This window comes from Mizuhopecten yessoensis, unplaced genomic scaffold, assembly GCF_002113885.1.
Source record: "Mizuhopecten yessoensis strain PY_sf001 unplaced genomic scaffold, ASM211388v2 scaffold2303, whole genome shotgun sequence".
Lineage (NCBI taxonomy): Eukaryota > Metazoa > Mollusca > Bivalvia > Pectinida > Pectinidae > Mizuhopecten > Mizuhopecten yessoensis.
In genome coordinates, this window is record NW_018404479.1 from 1,318,223 (window position 1) to 1,331,200 (window position 12,978).

Sequence of the window (12,978 nt, forward strand, 5' to 3'; positions counted from 1 at the left end):
ATGACTAGTTCTTGTCTAACCTCTAAAATTGTATCTGGAATGAGACCTTTGACCTTTATGATGTGTTCCAGACAGACCTCTGAATTTGTATTCTCTGCAGGCTCTGTGACCGTGGAGTGGGATCTGACAAGGGTTAGAGGAGAGTACAGCTATCAAGAAGGAAAGAAGCAAATAGTAATTAGCCATGTACAACGACTTCTAATGGATGACGATCTGATTGCGCCGGGCTGTCTGGTATGTCGCGGTGATGACTGGCAGTGGGGGTTCCAGGACGGAGGACCAGAAAACGTTGGGGTTGTGTATGATGTGCAGCAGAACGGACTAGTACATGTGAGCATAAATAGATAATTTCTCCGACTCAACGTTAAGGAAAAATAAGAAAGGAATCTTTACCTGAGATATTGTATGTGTTCCTTTGTAAACATGATCGATGAAGAAAAAAGTCATTACAGTGTGCAATCAAATTTGAGTTTAAGATTTCATCATATTGTAGAAAAATTCGTCAAATCATTTTCCTCAATAGGCTTCCTCCACCATGGAAAACAAACATTTGTCCTTAAGCATGCAGTGTCATAATTAACACTCTTCAGAGTTTATGTTTGTTGTCTACAATGTACACAATGTTAAGTAAAAGGTATTTAATGTATATTTTATTTATAGTTCTAGTGAAATAATCTCTTACCTACTCGGTGAACAGGAGAAAGATGAAAAAGGAAATGGTTCCGTCAAACTTTCGCCCAGTCAAACTTTCGCCAAGTCAAACATTTTGCCATTAGCCAATAAAATGAATATTCACTGACTGTGCAAAAAGGCCCTCACATTTAATAACTGTTTGTATCATGTTGTTTACTAATATTTGCTGTTATGATAAATTTGTCCTCATTACGGAGGTGAGGAAAGGCGAAAATTAAACTGTAGCGAACAGTTTCCCAGTATACAGTACTATTGTAGTAAAGGACTAAATCATTTCAATTGTGAGAAGATATTTTGGAATGAATACACTGTATGAACTGTTTTCTTCCAATATAAAAAGACTGCAGACCTTATAACACTGATGTTTTTGTTCTAGGTACGGTGGCCAAATGGTCATTGCAATTGGTACCGATTTGGGGCCGAGGGTATGTTTGATGTCAGAATATGGTGAGTTGTTGTATTTCAAATACAAATCTGGTGTTGAGAGAATTTTTATATCAGATTTCATTTGTATGTTTTCCTGTATAGATTTGGGACCAAGGGGGACATTTGTTATCAGAAGATACCATCATTTTGTCATTTCTTGCATTGTTATGGGACATGTAAAAAGTTAATTGTCAGAAAAGCTTTGGTGTCATTTTCTGTACATATTTGGGGCCTTGAGAACATTTGTAGTCAGAAGATAATTTAGTTTAGTGTCATTTCTAGTACAGATTTAGGGCCTTGAGACTGTTTGTTGTCAGAAGATGCTTAATTGTCATTTCCTGTACAGATTTGGGGCCTAGGAATGTTTCATGTCATAATATTATGAGTATTGTATTGCTTGCTGTACACAAAAGGAACATACCTCTCTTAAATGACTGTGACCTAGTATATGGTCATTGTTGGTAGAAGGAATTCACCTAATAGATTGTTTCCCATTGCATGGCCATTAGAGTTGATTAAGATGGAACTTCTTTAGAATTGAGATTTTTCTTTTACACCTACCAGGTACTTCTTTCAAGTATGTAGAAGAGACCCAAACTGACCAGCTCTCACTATTGCAACAATTTGGACCTTCGTCTTTCCTTTTCTTTCCTGCCTTCCTGTTACTTTTCAGTGGTTTATCCCTAGGCACATGTGGATAGTCTGTTTTTAGAGTTATGTAGCCTGCAGGTGGCCTATCATACCACCGTGACCAGCTTATGACATTGCTTTGAGATTACATTTCAAAGCAGTTGTTGTATTGCCCAATCTTCTTTGAATACTATCTCCATATGATCTCAGCAGTAACAAGGACCAACATTCCTTACATGACTACATGTACAAATGTACACTTATATCGATGACACTGTGAGACCTGGAAACCATATTGAGATAACATACTATTGAGTGTCAATTATTCTGCATATGTTGATATGTTGTGTTTTTGCAGGGAGCCCTCTGATAGTCAAAATGAATTTGGAGCTCAATCCAAACCATTTAACTCAGAAAATACAGTCTTGCCACCAAAGTCACAGGTTGTGACCTCCGCCACTAGTCTACAAAACAAACCGTCCCACACCACACCCGTAAATGATGTGCCTGAAACAGGTGCACGTGGTCGTACAGCACCGTCTAACACCACAGTGACCACACCCATAAGTGATGGGCCTGTAACAGGTGCACGTGGTCCTGCAGCACCGTCTTACACCACAGCGACCACACCCATAAGTGATGTGCCTGTAACAGACGACCCTGGACCCGGGCCAGAAAGGAAACACGTCCTTCCACCAAACACCACACCAATGTCGACAACTTGTCAACCAGTTCAAGATACCAGTACCAGGGGGCCACAAACAAACCAGGCACACAGCGATGGGCCAAAGTCACTAAGTGATCAGAGAGACTTGTCGATTGATCATGCCTCATTAAAAGGAAACGGGGACACAATAGGTAAGTCTGTTAGATGTATGTATATAAATGTGTAGTTTGTCCAACTCTGACAATACAGTTTAATGTTTTTATTAGCTCACCTGAGAAATGTTTCGCCTTCTTTTCAAATTTTGTATAAACGATGGAAGTGGCCTGCCTTTGGGGCAGAGGCGTTGGGCCAATCAGCTGCGGAATTAAAGGAAAATATTTGAGACTGTTTGTTGTCAGAAGATGCTTAATTGTCATTTCCTGTACAGATTTGGGGCCTAGGAATGTTTCATGTCATAATATTATGTGTATTGTATTACATTTTCAATGTACAATGTATTTTAACCAATGAGTATTGTATTGCATTTTCAATATACAGTGTATTTAAACCAAACTTGTTCTAGTATATTTTGGGTGAAGAAGATTCAATTTTGATTAAACAGAGTACCTACCCCCCTGAGGGGTCAGAAGGATTTGGCCCAATGGGGGAAATAGATGTAAATCATTAAAATCCTTCACCTTCTGTATGAATAAAGGGATTGTTCCACACCCCATAAACAAATATACTATTGCTAGGCATGAAGAGAAGAATACATTCATGCTACCAGGATTGGCCCGGAGATCCAGACCGATACCATGGAGACTACCTCCCTGGGTCATAACATGGAAATAGTTGAGATCCCCACGCCATAACCAATTACAAAATTGCTGGACATGAAGAATACACTCATGCTCTTAGTGTCTAGCCCACCTAAACAGATTTAGTCCTTCTTGCAACTTGTATTTCTTGTACTCCATCATAAACTGGAATGGTACTTATAAAGCAGGTTTTAAATTGAAAATGTAATACCAGGTGAGCTTTTAAGGCCCCTGGGCCTCACGTTGAAATTCTAAAAGAATTTTTTTCTTTCTTTTTCAGAAGAGGTGACCTCTGACGCTAAGGAAGATATAGTTTACACACAGGAAGATGTTGAGTGGTGTTGGTATGATAAAAAGCAGGATAAGTGGATTACATTCTCAGAAGCCAATACAATCATTCTTGAGGAGGAAAAAAAGAAAAACAGAAAAAAAGGTTGCAAAAATGTCAAGATCAATGACATATGGTAAGATGTTGTTTTTGAAAAGGCAGAACATTTTTGTTCTACACTCAGTTATTATATGAGACCCCCATCAGTCATCAGTCTCCGGGGGGGGGGGGGGGGGGGGGGGGGGGGTTGTTCGCACATCGGGTCTGTCCTTCTGTCCGAATTCAATCTGTCCAAAAGGTTTGTCCAAGTAATATTTTTATACTAGTTCACTTGTCCTGATGTTCATTTAAACAAAAGCAAAAACAGTAGACAGTTATGACAGGAGTACATCCATTGATTGTCTGTTCCCACCCGATGAACTGTTTTAATTTACATCTCGTAAAGCATGAAATATATTTCAAAAATTACACTTTCAACCTTTGGCATTGTTTGCAATAGTCTACATACATTTGTACAAATTTGTTGCTTAGTATGATACCTGTATTAAATTAATTATAATAGTGGGCTGCATTGCAATTTATAATGCAAGTAATAATTTACATGCTTGTATTATTACATAGTAATATTACATGTATATCCAGGTGAATTAGGGAAAATATTGTCCCTGCAGATAACTAACCACACATGATATCATCAGCAAAATTTTAATTGGTATATGATGGTTATACACTCTAGATTTTGTATCATTAGAATAATATACCCTATACATGTATATGTAATACCGGCATCTGAAGTAATATTGCATTCTTTGAATCTGAACATAAGAATTGTGGAAAGTTTGTATACCATATTCATCAGGCAATAAACCCTTGTCTGGTGAATAATCCAGTCCAATCCGTAGCTATTGCCTACCCCTACCCTGTTTTGAGTCCTACTATATGCGATGGCCCCCGGGGGCTAATTGCAGAATACATATGATGCAAGTCTTTTTCAAGTTAGGGCCCATATTCATGAAGCTGTTCTAATGCTTGGATTTTGTGCTCAAACCTAATTTCTTGTAACTCACTCAAATCTTGTCAGACAATCAAAAGGTGAAATGTCAACATTGAAAACAGTATTCTGCTGTAAGTCTCTTCATTTTTTCCCCCAAATCATTGACAAAATAAGATTTTAATATTAATTGATAAACGGAACAAGAAATTTGGCTTGAGTACAAAATGAATACTTGAGCATGAGAATGGTTTCATGAATACAGTCCCTGATTTTTTCACACTGATAATATAATATATGTATAGTTACTAGTTTGACTTGCTTAATTCAACTCTTTACTAATAAAGTGAACTTTGTTGACATTTTTTTAACAGGTTCAGAGTGTATTTGAGTACCATGAGGTTGCAAAAGGTGAACAGTCGAGAAAGTACAAAAGTAAAACGAGCAGGTATGTTGTTGATTTCACTTTTTCTAGACTTTGTTATAATTCGTGTGAACCCATAGCATAGCTGTTAACCCTCCCTCCTGTGAACCTTTAGCATAGCTGTCAACCCTCCCTTGTGTGAATCTATAGCATAGCTGTCAACCCTCCCTTATGTGAACCTATAGCATAGCTGTCAACCCTCCCTCGTGTGAATCTATAGCATAGCTGTTAACCCTCCCTTATGTGATCCTATAGCATAGCTGTCTACCCTCCCTCGTGTGAATCTATAGAATAGCTGTCAACCCTCCTTCGTGTGAACCTATCGCATAGCTGTCAACCCTCCCTCGTGTAAATCTATAGCCTAGCTGTCATCCCTCACTCCTGTGAACCTATAGCATAACTGTCAACCCTCCCTCCTGTGAACCTATAGCATAGCTGTCTACCCTCCCTCCTGTGAATCTGTAGCATAGCTGTCTACCCTCCCTCGTGTGAATCTATAGCATAGCTGTCAACCCTCCCTCGTGCGAATCTATAGCATAGCTGTCAACCCTCTCTCGTGTGAATCTATAGCATAGCTGTCAACCCTCCTTCGTGTGAACCTATAGCATAGCTTTCAACCCTCTCTCGTGTGAATCTATAGCATAGCTGTCAACCCTCTCTCGTGTGAATCTATAGCATAGCTGTCAACCCTCCCTCCTGTAAATCTATAGCATAGCTGTCAACCCTCCCTCATGTGAACCTATAGCATAGCTGTCAACCCTCCCTCGTGTGAATCTATAGCATAGCTGTCAACCCTCCTTCGTGTGAACCTATAGCATAGCTGTCAATCCTCCCTAGTGTGAATCTATAGCATAGCTGTCAACTCTCCTATGCATGAACCTATAGCAAGCTGTCAACCCTCCCTCGTGTGAACCTATAGCATAGCTGTCAACTCTCCTTTGCATGAACCTATAGCATAGCTGTCAATCCTCCCTCGTGTGAATCTATAGCATAGCTGTCAACTCTCCTTTGCATGAACCTATAGCAAGCTGTCAACCCTCCCTCGTGTGAACCTATAGCAAGCTGTCAACCCTCCCTTATTAACAAAAGATATATAGCTATGTACTCATGTATATGTATGTATTTTCATACAGAGGAATAAAAGGTGTGGCCTTGTTAATGCATGTTATATACTCGGTAGCTAGGTGTTTTATAATTTAATAACCTCACCTGGCCCAAAGGGCCAAGTAAGCTTATGCTGTGGTGCAGCGCCTGTCGTCCGTCCGTCTGGCGTCAATATTTTACTTAAAACAACTTCTTCTAAATAACAAAAACGGCTAGGGTTATGATATTTAGCAAGAAGCAAACTAGGATTAAGACTACCAAGTTTGTTTAAATAATTGACCTTCACCCATTTTCAAGGTCATAGGGTTCAAATATGTTAAAAACGTTCAACAACTTCTTCTGAATAACCTAAATGCCCAGGATGATGATATTTGGCCAGTATCATGCTGGGGAGAAGGGCTACCAAGTTTTCTCAAATGAATGACCTTTACACATATTAAAGGTCAAGGAGGTCAAATATGTTAAAAACTTTAAACAGCTTCTTCTGAATAACCAAAATGCCTAGGGAGATAATATTTGGCCAGTAGCATGCTGGGGTAAAGGGCAACCAAGTGTGTTCAAATGAATTGCCTTCACTCGTATTTAAAGGTCACAGGATTCAATTGTCATAAAAAAAACCTTTAAACAACTTCTGATGAATAAACAAAAGGACCAGTATGGTGATATTTGTTCAGTAGTATGCTAGGAAGAAGGGCTACAAAGTTTGTTCAAATAAATGACCTTCAGTCATACTCAAGGTCACAGGAGTCAAATATGTTGAAAACTTTCAATAACTTCTTCTAAATAACCAAAAGGCCTAAGATGATGATATTTGGCCAGTAGCATTTTGAGATGAAGGGCTACAAAGTTTGTGCAAATGAATGACCTTTGCACATATCAAAGGTCACAGGGGTCAAATATGTTAAAAACTTTAAACAGCTTCTTCTGAATAACAAAAATGCCTAGGGAGATAATATTTAGCCAGTAGCATGCTGGGGTAAAGGGCAACCAAGTGTGTTCAAATGAATTACGTTCACTCGTATTTAAAGGTCACAGGGGTCAGTTGTCATAAAAAAACCTTTAAACAACTTCTGATGAAAAAACAAAAGGACCAGTATGGTGATATTTGTTCAGTAGTATGCTAGGATGAAGGGCTATAAAGTTTGTTCAAATGAATTACCTTCACTCGTATTCAAGGTCACAGGGGTCAATTGTCTAAAAAAAAACTTTAAACAACTTCTTCTTTATAACCAAAATGCCCAGGATGTTGATATTTGGTAAGTAGCAGACTAGGATGAAAGGCTACCAAGTTTGTACAACCTTGAATTATATGCAAGGTCACAAGGAACAAATATGTTCGAAATCTTTATACAACTTCTTCTCAATAACCAAAATGCCCAGGGGAGGTATTATTTGGCCAGTAGCATGCTGGGGTGAAGGGCTACCAAGTTTGTTCAAATGAATGACCTTCACTCATATTCATGGACACAGGGGTCCATTGTCTAAAAAACAAACTTTAAATAACTTCTTCTGAATAACCAAAATGCCCAGGATGTTGAATTTTGGTCAGTTGCAGATTAAGATTAAGGGCTACCAAGTCAAATATGTTCAAAATCTTTAAACAACTTCTTCTTAATAACCATTAGGCTTAGGATGTTGATATCTGGTCAGTAGCATGCTTGGATCAAGGGCTACCGTGTTTGATTAAGTGAATGATTTTGACTTAAATTCAAGGTCACAGGGGTCAAATTTATTTTAAATCTTTAAACAACTTCTTCTGAATAACCATGAGGCCCAGAATGTTGATATGCAGCCATCAGGCTTTTTCATTTTCATGACCTTGACCCACTTTCAAGGTCAAATTTGGTCAAATATGTATGAACATATAAATAACCCAATTTCAATAAACAAAAGGAAAGGGTGGTGATAGTTTACAAGTTGCATCCTGAGATGAAGGCTATAAAATCTGTTCAACATAATGAACTTGTTCGACTTTTGAGGTCACTGGGTTGAAATGTTTTAAAATCTTTAAACAGGTTCTTTTGAATGAATTTTAATCATAAATACTGATATTTTGCCTGTAGCTTTATTTTAGATCACTTTTAAGGTTAATAGTGTGAGATGTATACCAAGTGAGCAATGCAGGCCCATTGGGCCTCTTGTTTTCCATCGGAAAAAGATCCATGAATATAATAATGTAGTTAGGGAATGGTTAAAATTTTGATCTTGAAGTAGATAATTAAAAAAACTGTAGACTTTTTGCATAAATCCTTTGTTTCTTATTCAATTTTTGACAAAAGAGGGACAGTGCAATGATATAGTGATATCCACGGTCACAGACGCGACACTGTCTATGTATACTCATAATGATTCCCTGTTTCTGTATACAGTGGTACCCAGAGTCATCAAAGGCATGAGGAAGGAGCTGGTGGACAAGTACATGAAACTTCTTGCCAGGGGAAGTTACCCATCCTCAAATATCCGTCTCATGGTGGTGGGCAACGATCGTGTGGGTAAGACGTCACTTTGTCGTAATATGCTTAAGGACGAAAAATTTGGAAACACTGACGGAACAGATGGCATTGATGTATTTGTCAACAGCTACCAAATAAACACCGCAACGAAAAAGAGAAAGAAACTAGGGGTGACTGAGCATGTGATTGCCATGCAGAAATTGGCATGTGCAACTGCTTATGGGAAGCCCAGGACAGAAGAGGAGGAGGAAGAGGAGATGCCAGAAGAAGAAGAGCAACAGCCAGAAGGTAGGTATATCTAGATGTCTTCAACGAATATAAGTTAATTAATCCAATGTATTGTCTCATTGTCTGACATGAATGGTCCTGTCTTCTGCAAGTACTGCAGTAAATTATCGTATTGTCTCCGTTTGTATGGCCCCCTCGATGTCTTTTGGGTGGTTGGATGGTGCAGTGGATAGCACACTCTCCTTTCATCAGGGTGGCTGGGTTTGATTCCCCGATCGGACGTGAAAAGGTACCTGGCTACCACGTGGGTTTTCTTCAGACACTCTGGTTTCCTTCTAAATTAACACCCCCTCCGCTCTTTCATACATGCCAGCAAGCTAAAATATAAGCTATGTTGCTTGTTTCATAATTGTTGTAAAATAAATAAAGTTCATATTATAATGTCTTTAGGTGAAAGTGCAGCTTGTCACCTTATTGTCTCCCTTTGAATGCTCATCTCAATATATACAAACAAGATTTTGCACTTTGATCAGATTTTGTTGGTTTGGGTGGCACAGCAGTAAACATAATTGCATTTCACTAATGAACCTTGATAGGACGATAAGTGGTATCGTGCTGAATGCCTAAAGGACTACCTTCATGCTATCAGCTGGTCCAGCTTGTGTGATTTACTTCTTTTAAGAGAATGCAGTTCACTGAATAATGTATAAAGCTTCATAAGTTCGTTAAAGATTGCTTTCATATTTTAGAGACAGACTCCGTGCCCCATTTTCCTCCACAAATGTCCATTGAGCAGCCAGCCACTCTTCCAGTGACCCCAACTCCTGCCACTGAATTGGAAAATAGTATTGAGCAGATCAATATAAACCAGCCAATCATTTTCTCCGAGACAACCCATCCAATCATAAGTAACTATGTTGTTGGTAAACATACTGGTGAAATATCCATCCCTGAGTATGTAAAACGGGACGTGGACTACATCCTAGATGAAGCTGGTAAACTCCAGACAGCAGGGACGGGAACAGAGCAAGGAGACATTGCCTACTTATCTATGTGGGACTTCGGTGGAGAGAAGATCTTCTACGACAGTCACCATATCTTCCTCAGCAAGGATGCAGTTTACCTCCTCTGTTTTGATGTCAAAAAGTTGCAAGAGGATCAAGATTTGGGTGAGATTATGATATTCTGTATTCTCAAATTCTATGATTATCATGATTCAGTATTTTGTATTAAGCATGATCATAGCATATACTTTAAAATTTGTTAGAATTATCAAATCATAGTTTAGTATGTTGTAGTGCAATAGTGTATTTGAGGAAATTGAAGTATACAGTTTTATTAGCACATGTGGTGCAAAGTTCCAGTTGAGCTTATGGTATGGTGTGATATCCGTTGTCCGTCCATCCATGGTCCGTCAACTAATTCTTTGAATGACTTCTTCTTAAGAACTAGAGGAACTAGGGTCACAATATTTAGCCAGGTACCTGAGATGGAGTGCAATAAAGTTTCCTCAAATGAATTACCTTGACCTACTTTCAAGGTCTCAGGGTGTCAAAAATGTACAAACCTTCAAAAAACTTCTTTTGCATAACCAGCAGGCCCAGAGTGATGATACTGGGCCAGTTGGTATCTGGCATGAAGTGTTATAAACTGTCTTCATTTAAATGACCTTGACCTATGTTCATGATTACAAGAGTCAAATGTGTTAAAAACCTTTGAACAACTTCTTCTGAATAACCAAGAGGCCTAGAGCAATGATATCTGACCAGTAGGTACCTCAGATGAAGTGGTATAAAGTCTACTCAAATAAATGACCTTGACCTTCTTTCAATGTCAAATTAACAGGGGTCAAATGTGTGACAACCTTTCAAAACTTTTAGGTCCATGGTGATGATATTTAGACAGTAGATACCTGGGATGTAGTTCTAAGATGTTTCATCGCCTTGATGATCTTGACATAAGTTGAAGGTCACATAAGTTGAATATTTCAGTTTGCCAATAGGTAGCTGGGACAGAGTGCTATAAGCTTTCTCCAATTAAATGACCTTGACCTACTTTCAAGGTCAAAGGCATCACATATATCAAAACTTGTAAACAACTTCGTCTAGTCAAGAACATTCTTAAGCCAAGGAGACTCAATATATGGAAATATTTGCAAAAATTACTTTTATTAAGAACATTTTCTGATGTTTGCTCAAATATCCAGGGCCGTTTACGTGTAAACGGTCAAACTGGTCACACCTATTAATCTGATGCTGCTTTCAGACGAGCCTTGACAAAGCCTTGCAAGGCCTGCATAAACATTTGCAGGTCCGCCAGGATTTATACCCGAAATTGTTCATTTATAAAGGGTCAAACCGGTTGTTTGCATGTGGCGATAACTGTTAAAGGGGCATCACGGTGAAGTAACTTTATTTTTTTGTCTTTTTTTCAAATGCTACATAAACATATCAAGTGAGACTCCTTACAGAAAATAACGATCGGATTTGGCTGAAATAGATTCATAAAAATGATTAAATCTAAGAAAATCATCGGTATTTCTACCTGTCTGACCAACGTTTTGTTCAGGGATTTCCCTCTAGTAGCGCATGCGCATAGCACACCATTTCTTTGTAAACAAAATGACTGGCCGTGTGAAGTAAGCGAAAGAAAAGTGTTGTACCGTGTCTGCTACGAAACGAAAAGTTGCAAAATGGTCAAAAGATAGCGCAAGGAGTTACCCGAGTACGTTTCGGAATCATTATTGCAGGTGGGCAGTATTCAAAGGAGAAAATAACTGCCGTAGCAGTTAGTATGGTGCATGTATTCTTCCGGATAGCCGGTTAAGCTGAAATGGAATCGACAGAAATGCTAGCGCTGTTTCTGTTATGAATAAATATCTAAAACTATTAAGCTCGCTAGTATCTTTGTCTGAGTTTGAACACAGATGAACTTAGTTTAATATGTTAATGGGCATGTATTGGAGAGAGTTTACTTTGTGTTTCTATAATTATACAGTGGTTTATGCGAAAGGAAGGGATAAGTGACTGGTTAGTTTGATTTTTCCATGAGGCCCTCCAAGGGATAACTGTTGTGATGGCCCACGGCGTATTTTCTGGGTCACCGAGATACGTGTTATCGAAGTCCGTGGATTTACATAATTTATAATATTACCGGGTTCAATAAAATGGTATGATTTAATTATATTGCTGAATTAAACGATTATTTTTGTTTTTACATGCAAGATTTAAATTAGTACTAATATGAAAACCCGGCCTCCTCTGCCCCGGCAACATATAAAAAAAAACAGAAAGGTTTGTCCCTTGGTGTAGGGAAGGTGTTTAGCCCCGTACCATCTGTACCGGCCACATTCCGGTACTAAATTCATTATATTTAAATATATCTACTTATGTTTATGCCTATTATCATTGTTGACATTTAATTGTAAATGTATGATGGAAGAAGACTGTGATAAATTGTAAAAACTTGTGCCCCATCCCTTGTTTAATTTTATTGGCAACAAATTTATGTTTAAAGCTAAATAAATTTAAATTCTGAATATGCGCAAGTGTGCAATAAACTTCTAATGATGAATAATTACTGTTCAATAAGTTTGAATACGGACTTAGAAATCATATAACTTGGTTTCATAGTGCGGTTAGAAGTTGCAGTTGCCTGACAGCCCCTCTCTAGGGGCCCCTTTGGAAACCGTTTCATCTCGCTCGCACTACTTGTGTGTGCTGCCTAGTCAGGTGACGTTATCGGCGCTATTTTTAGCAGGGCTTTCCCAAACAATTCAAGTGGTCAAACTGGACATTTGGAACGGACTATGAATATGGGGATAGCGTGGTAACATAAGTGGAAGTGCATACAATACATACATTCATTAAAAAAAAACTCCTTTTCACATGATGTCCCTTTAAAGCTGTTGATCAGAACACTTTCAGGTTTTATACACAACAAAAACGATGAAACAACAGTTTACCTGTTTATTACAATTCGAGATATTTAAATGAGGCAGATAGCAAGATAAAAGAAAATACAAACTTATACTTTGGCGTATCAGGGGCTACTCACTCAACACAATAAGCTAACTATATACAATACTACAAAAACAAACATGTACTGACGAGGTAGCCTCCTAAGCAAAGAAAGAGGCCACAAGGAAAAACAAAAAATATATTCTCAGCAATATATTTTAAGTAGGCCAGACAATTAACTCTTGAGCGATTCAAGACAGGCCGAAAGTAAATATCTA

At 38.4% G+C, this 12,978-nt stretch overlaps 1 protein-coding gene across 4 annotated transcripts in view; it reads left to right on the forward strand.

Moving 5' to 3' along the window:
- Window positions 1-12,978, forward strand: part of LOC110445432 — a 35,748-nt gene that overhangs the window by 16,513 nt on the left and 6,257 nt on the right. For 3 of the 4 annotated variants that reach the window (XM_021490066.1, XM_021490065.1, XM_021490064.1), the window contains exons 13-19: window positions 101-330; window positions 1,070-1,140; window positions 2,108-2,607; window positions 3,494-3,677; window positions 4,907-4,980; window positions 8,430-8,801; window positions 9,491-9,910. In XM_021490066.1, coding sequence (XP_021345741.1) covers window positions 101-330; window positions 1,070-1,140; window positions 2,108-2,607; window positions 3,494-3,677; window positions 4,907-4,980; window positions 8,430-8,801; window positions 9,491-9,910 — 1,851 coding nt within the window. The remainder of the gene's footprint in view (window positions 1-100; window positions 331-1,069; window positions 1,141-2,107; window positions 2,608-3,493; window positions 3,678-4,906; window positions 4,981-8,429; window positions 8,802-9,490; window positions 9,911-12,978) is intronic. The other variant, XM_021490067.1, reaches the window with a different exon arrangement.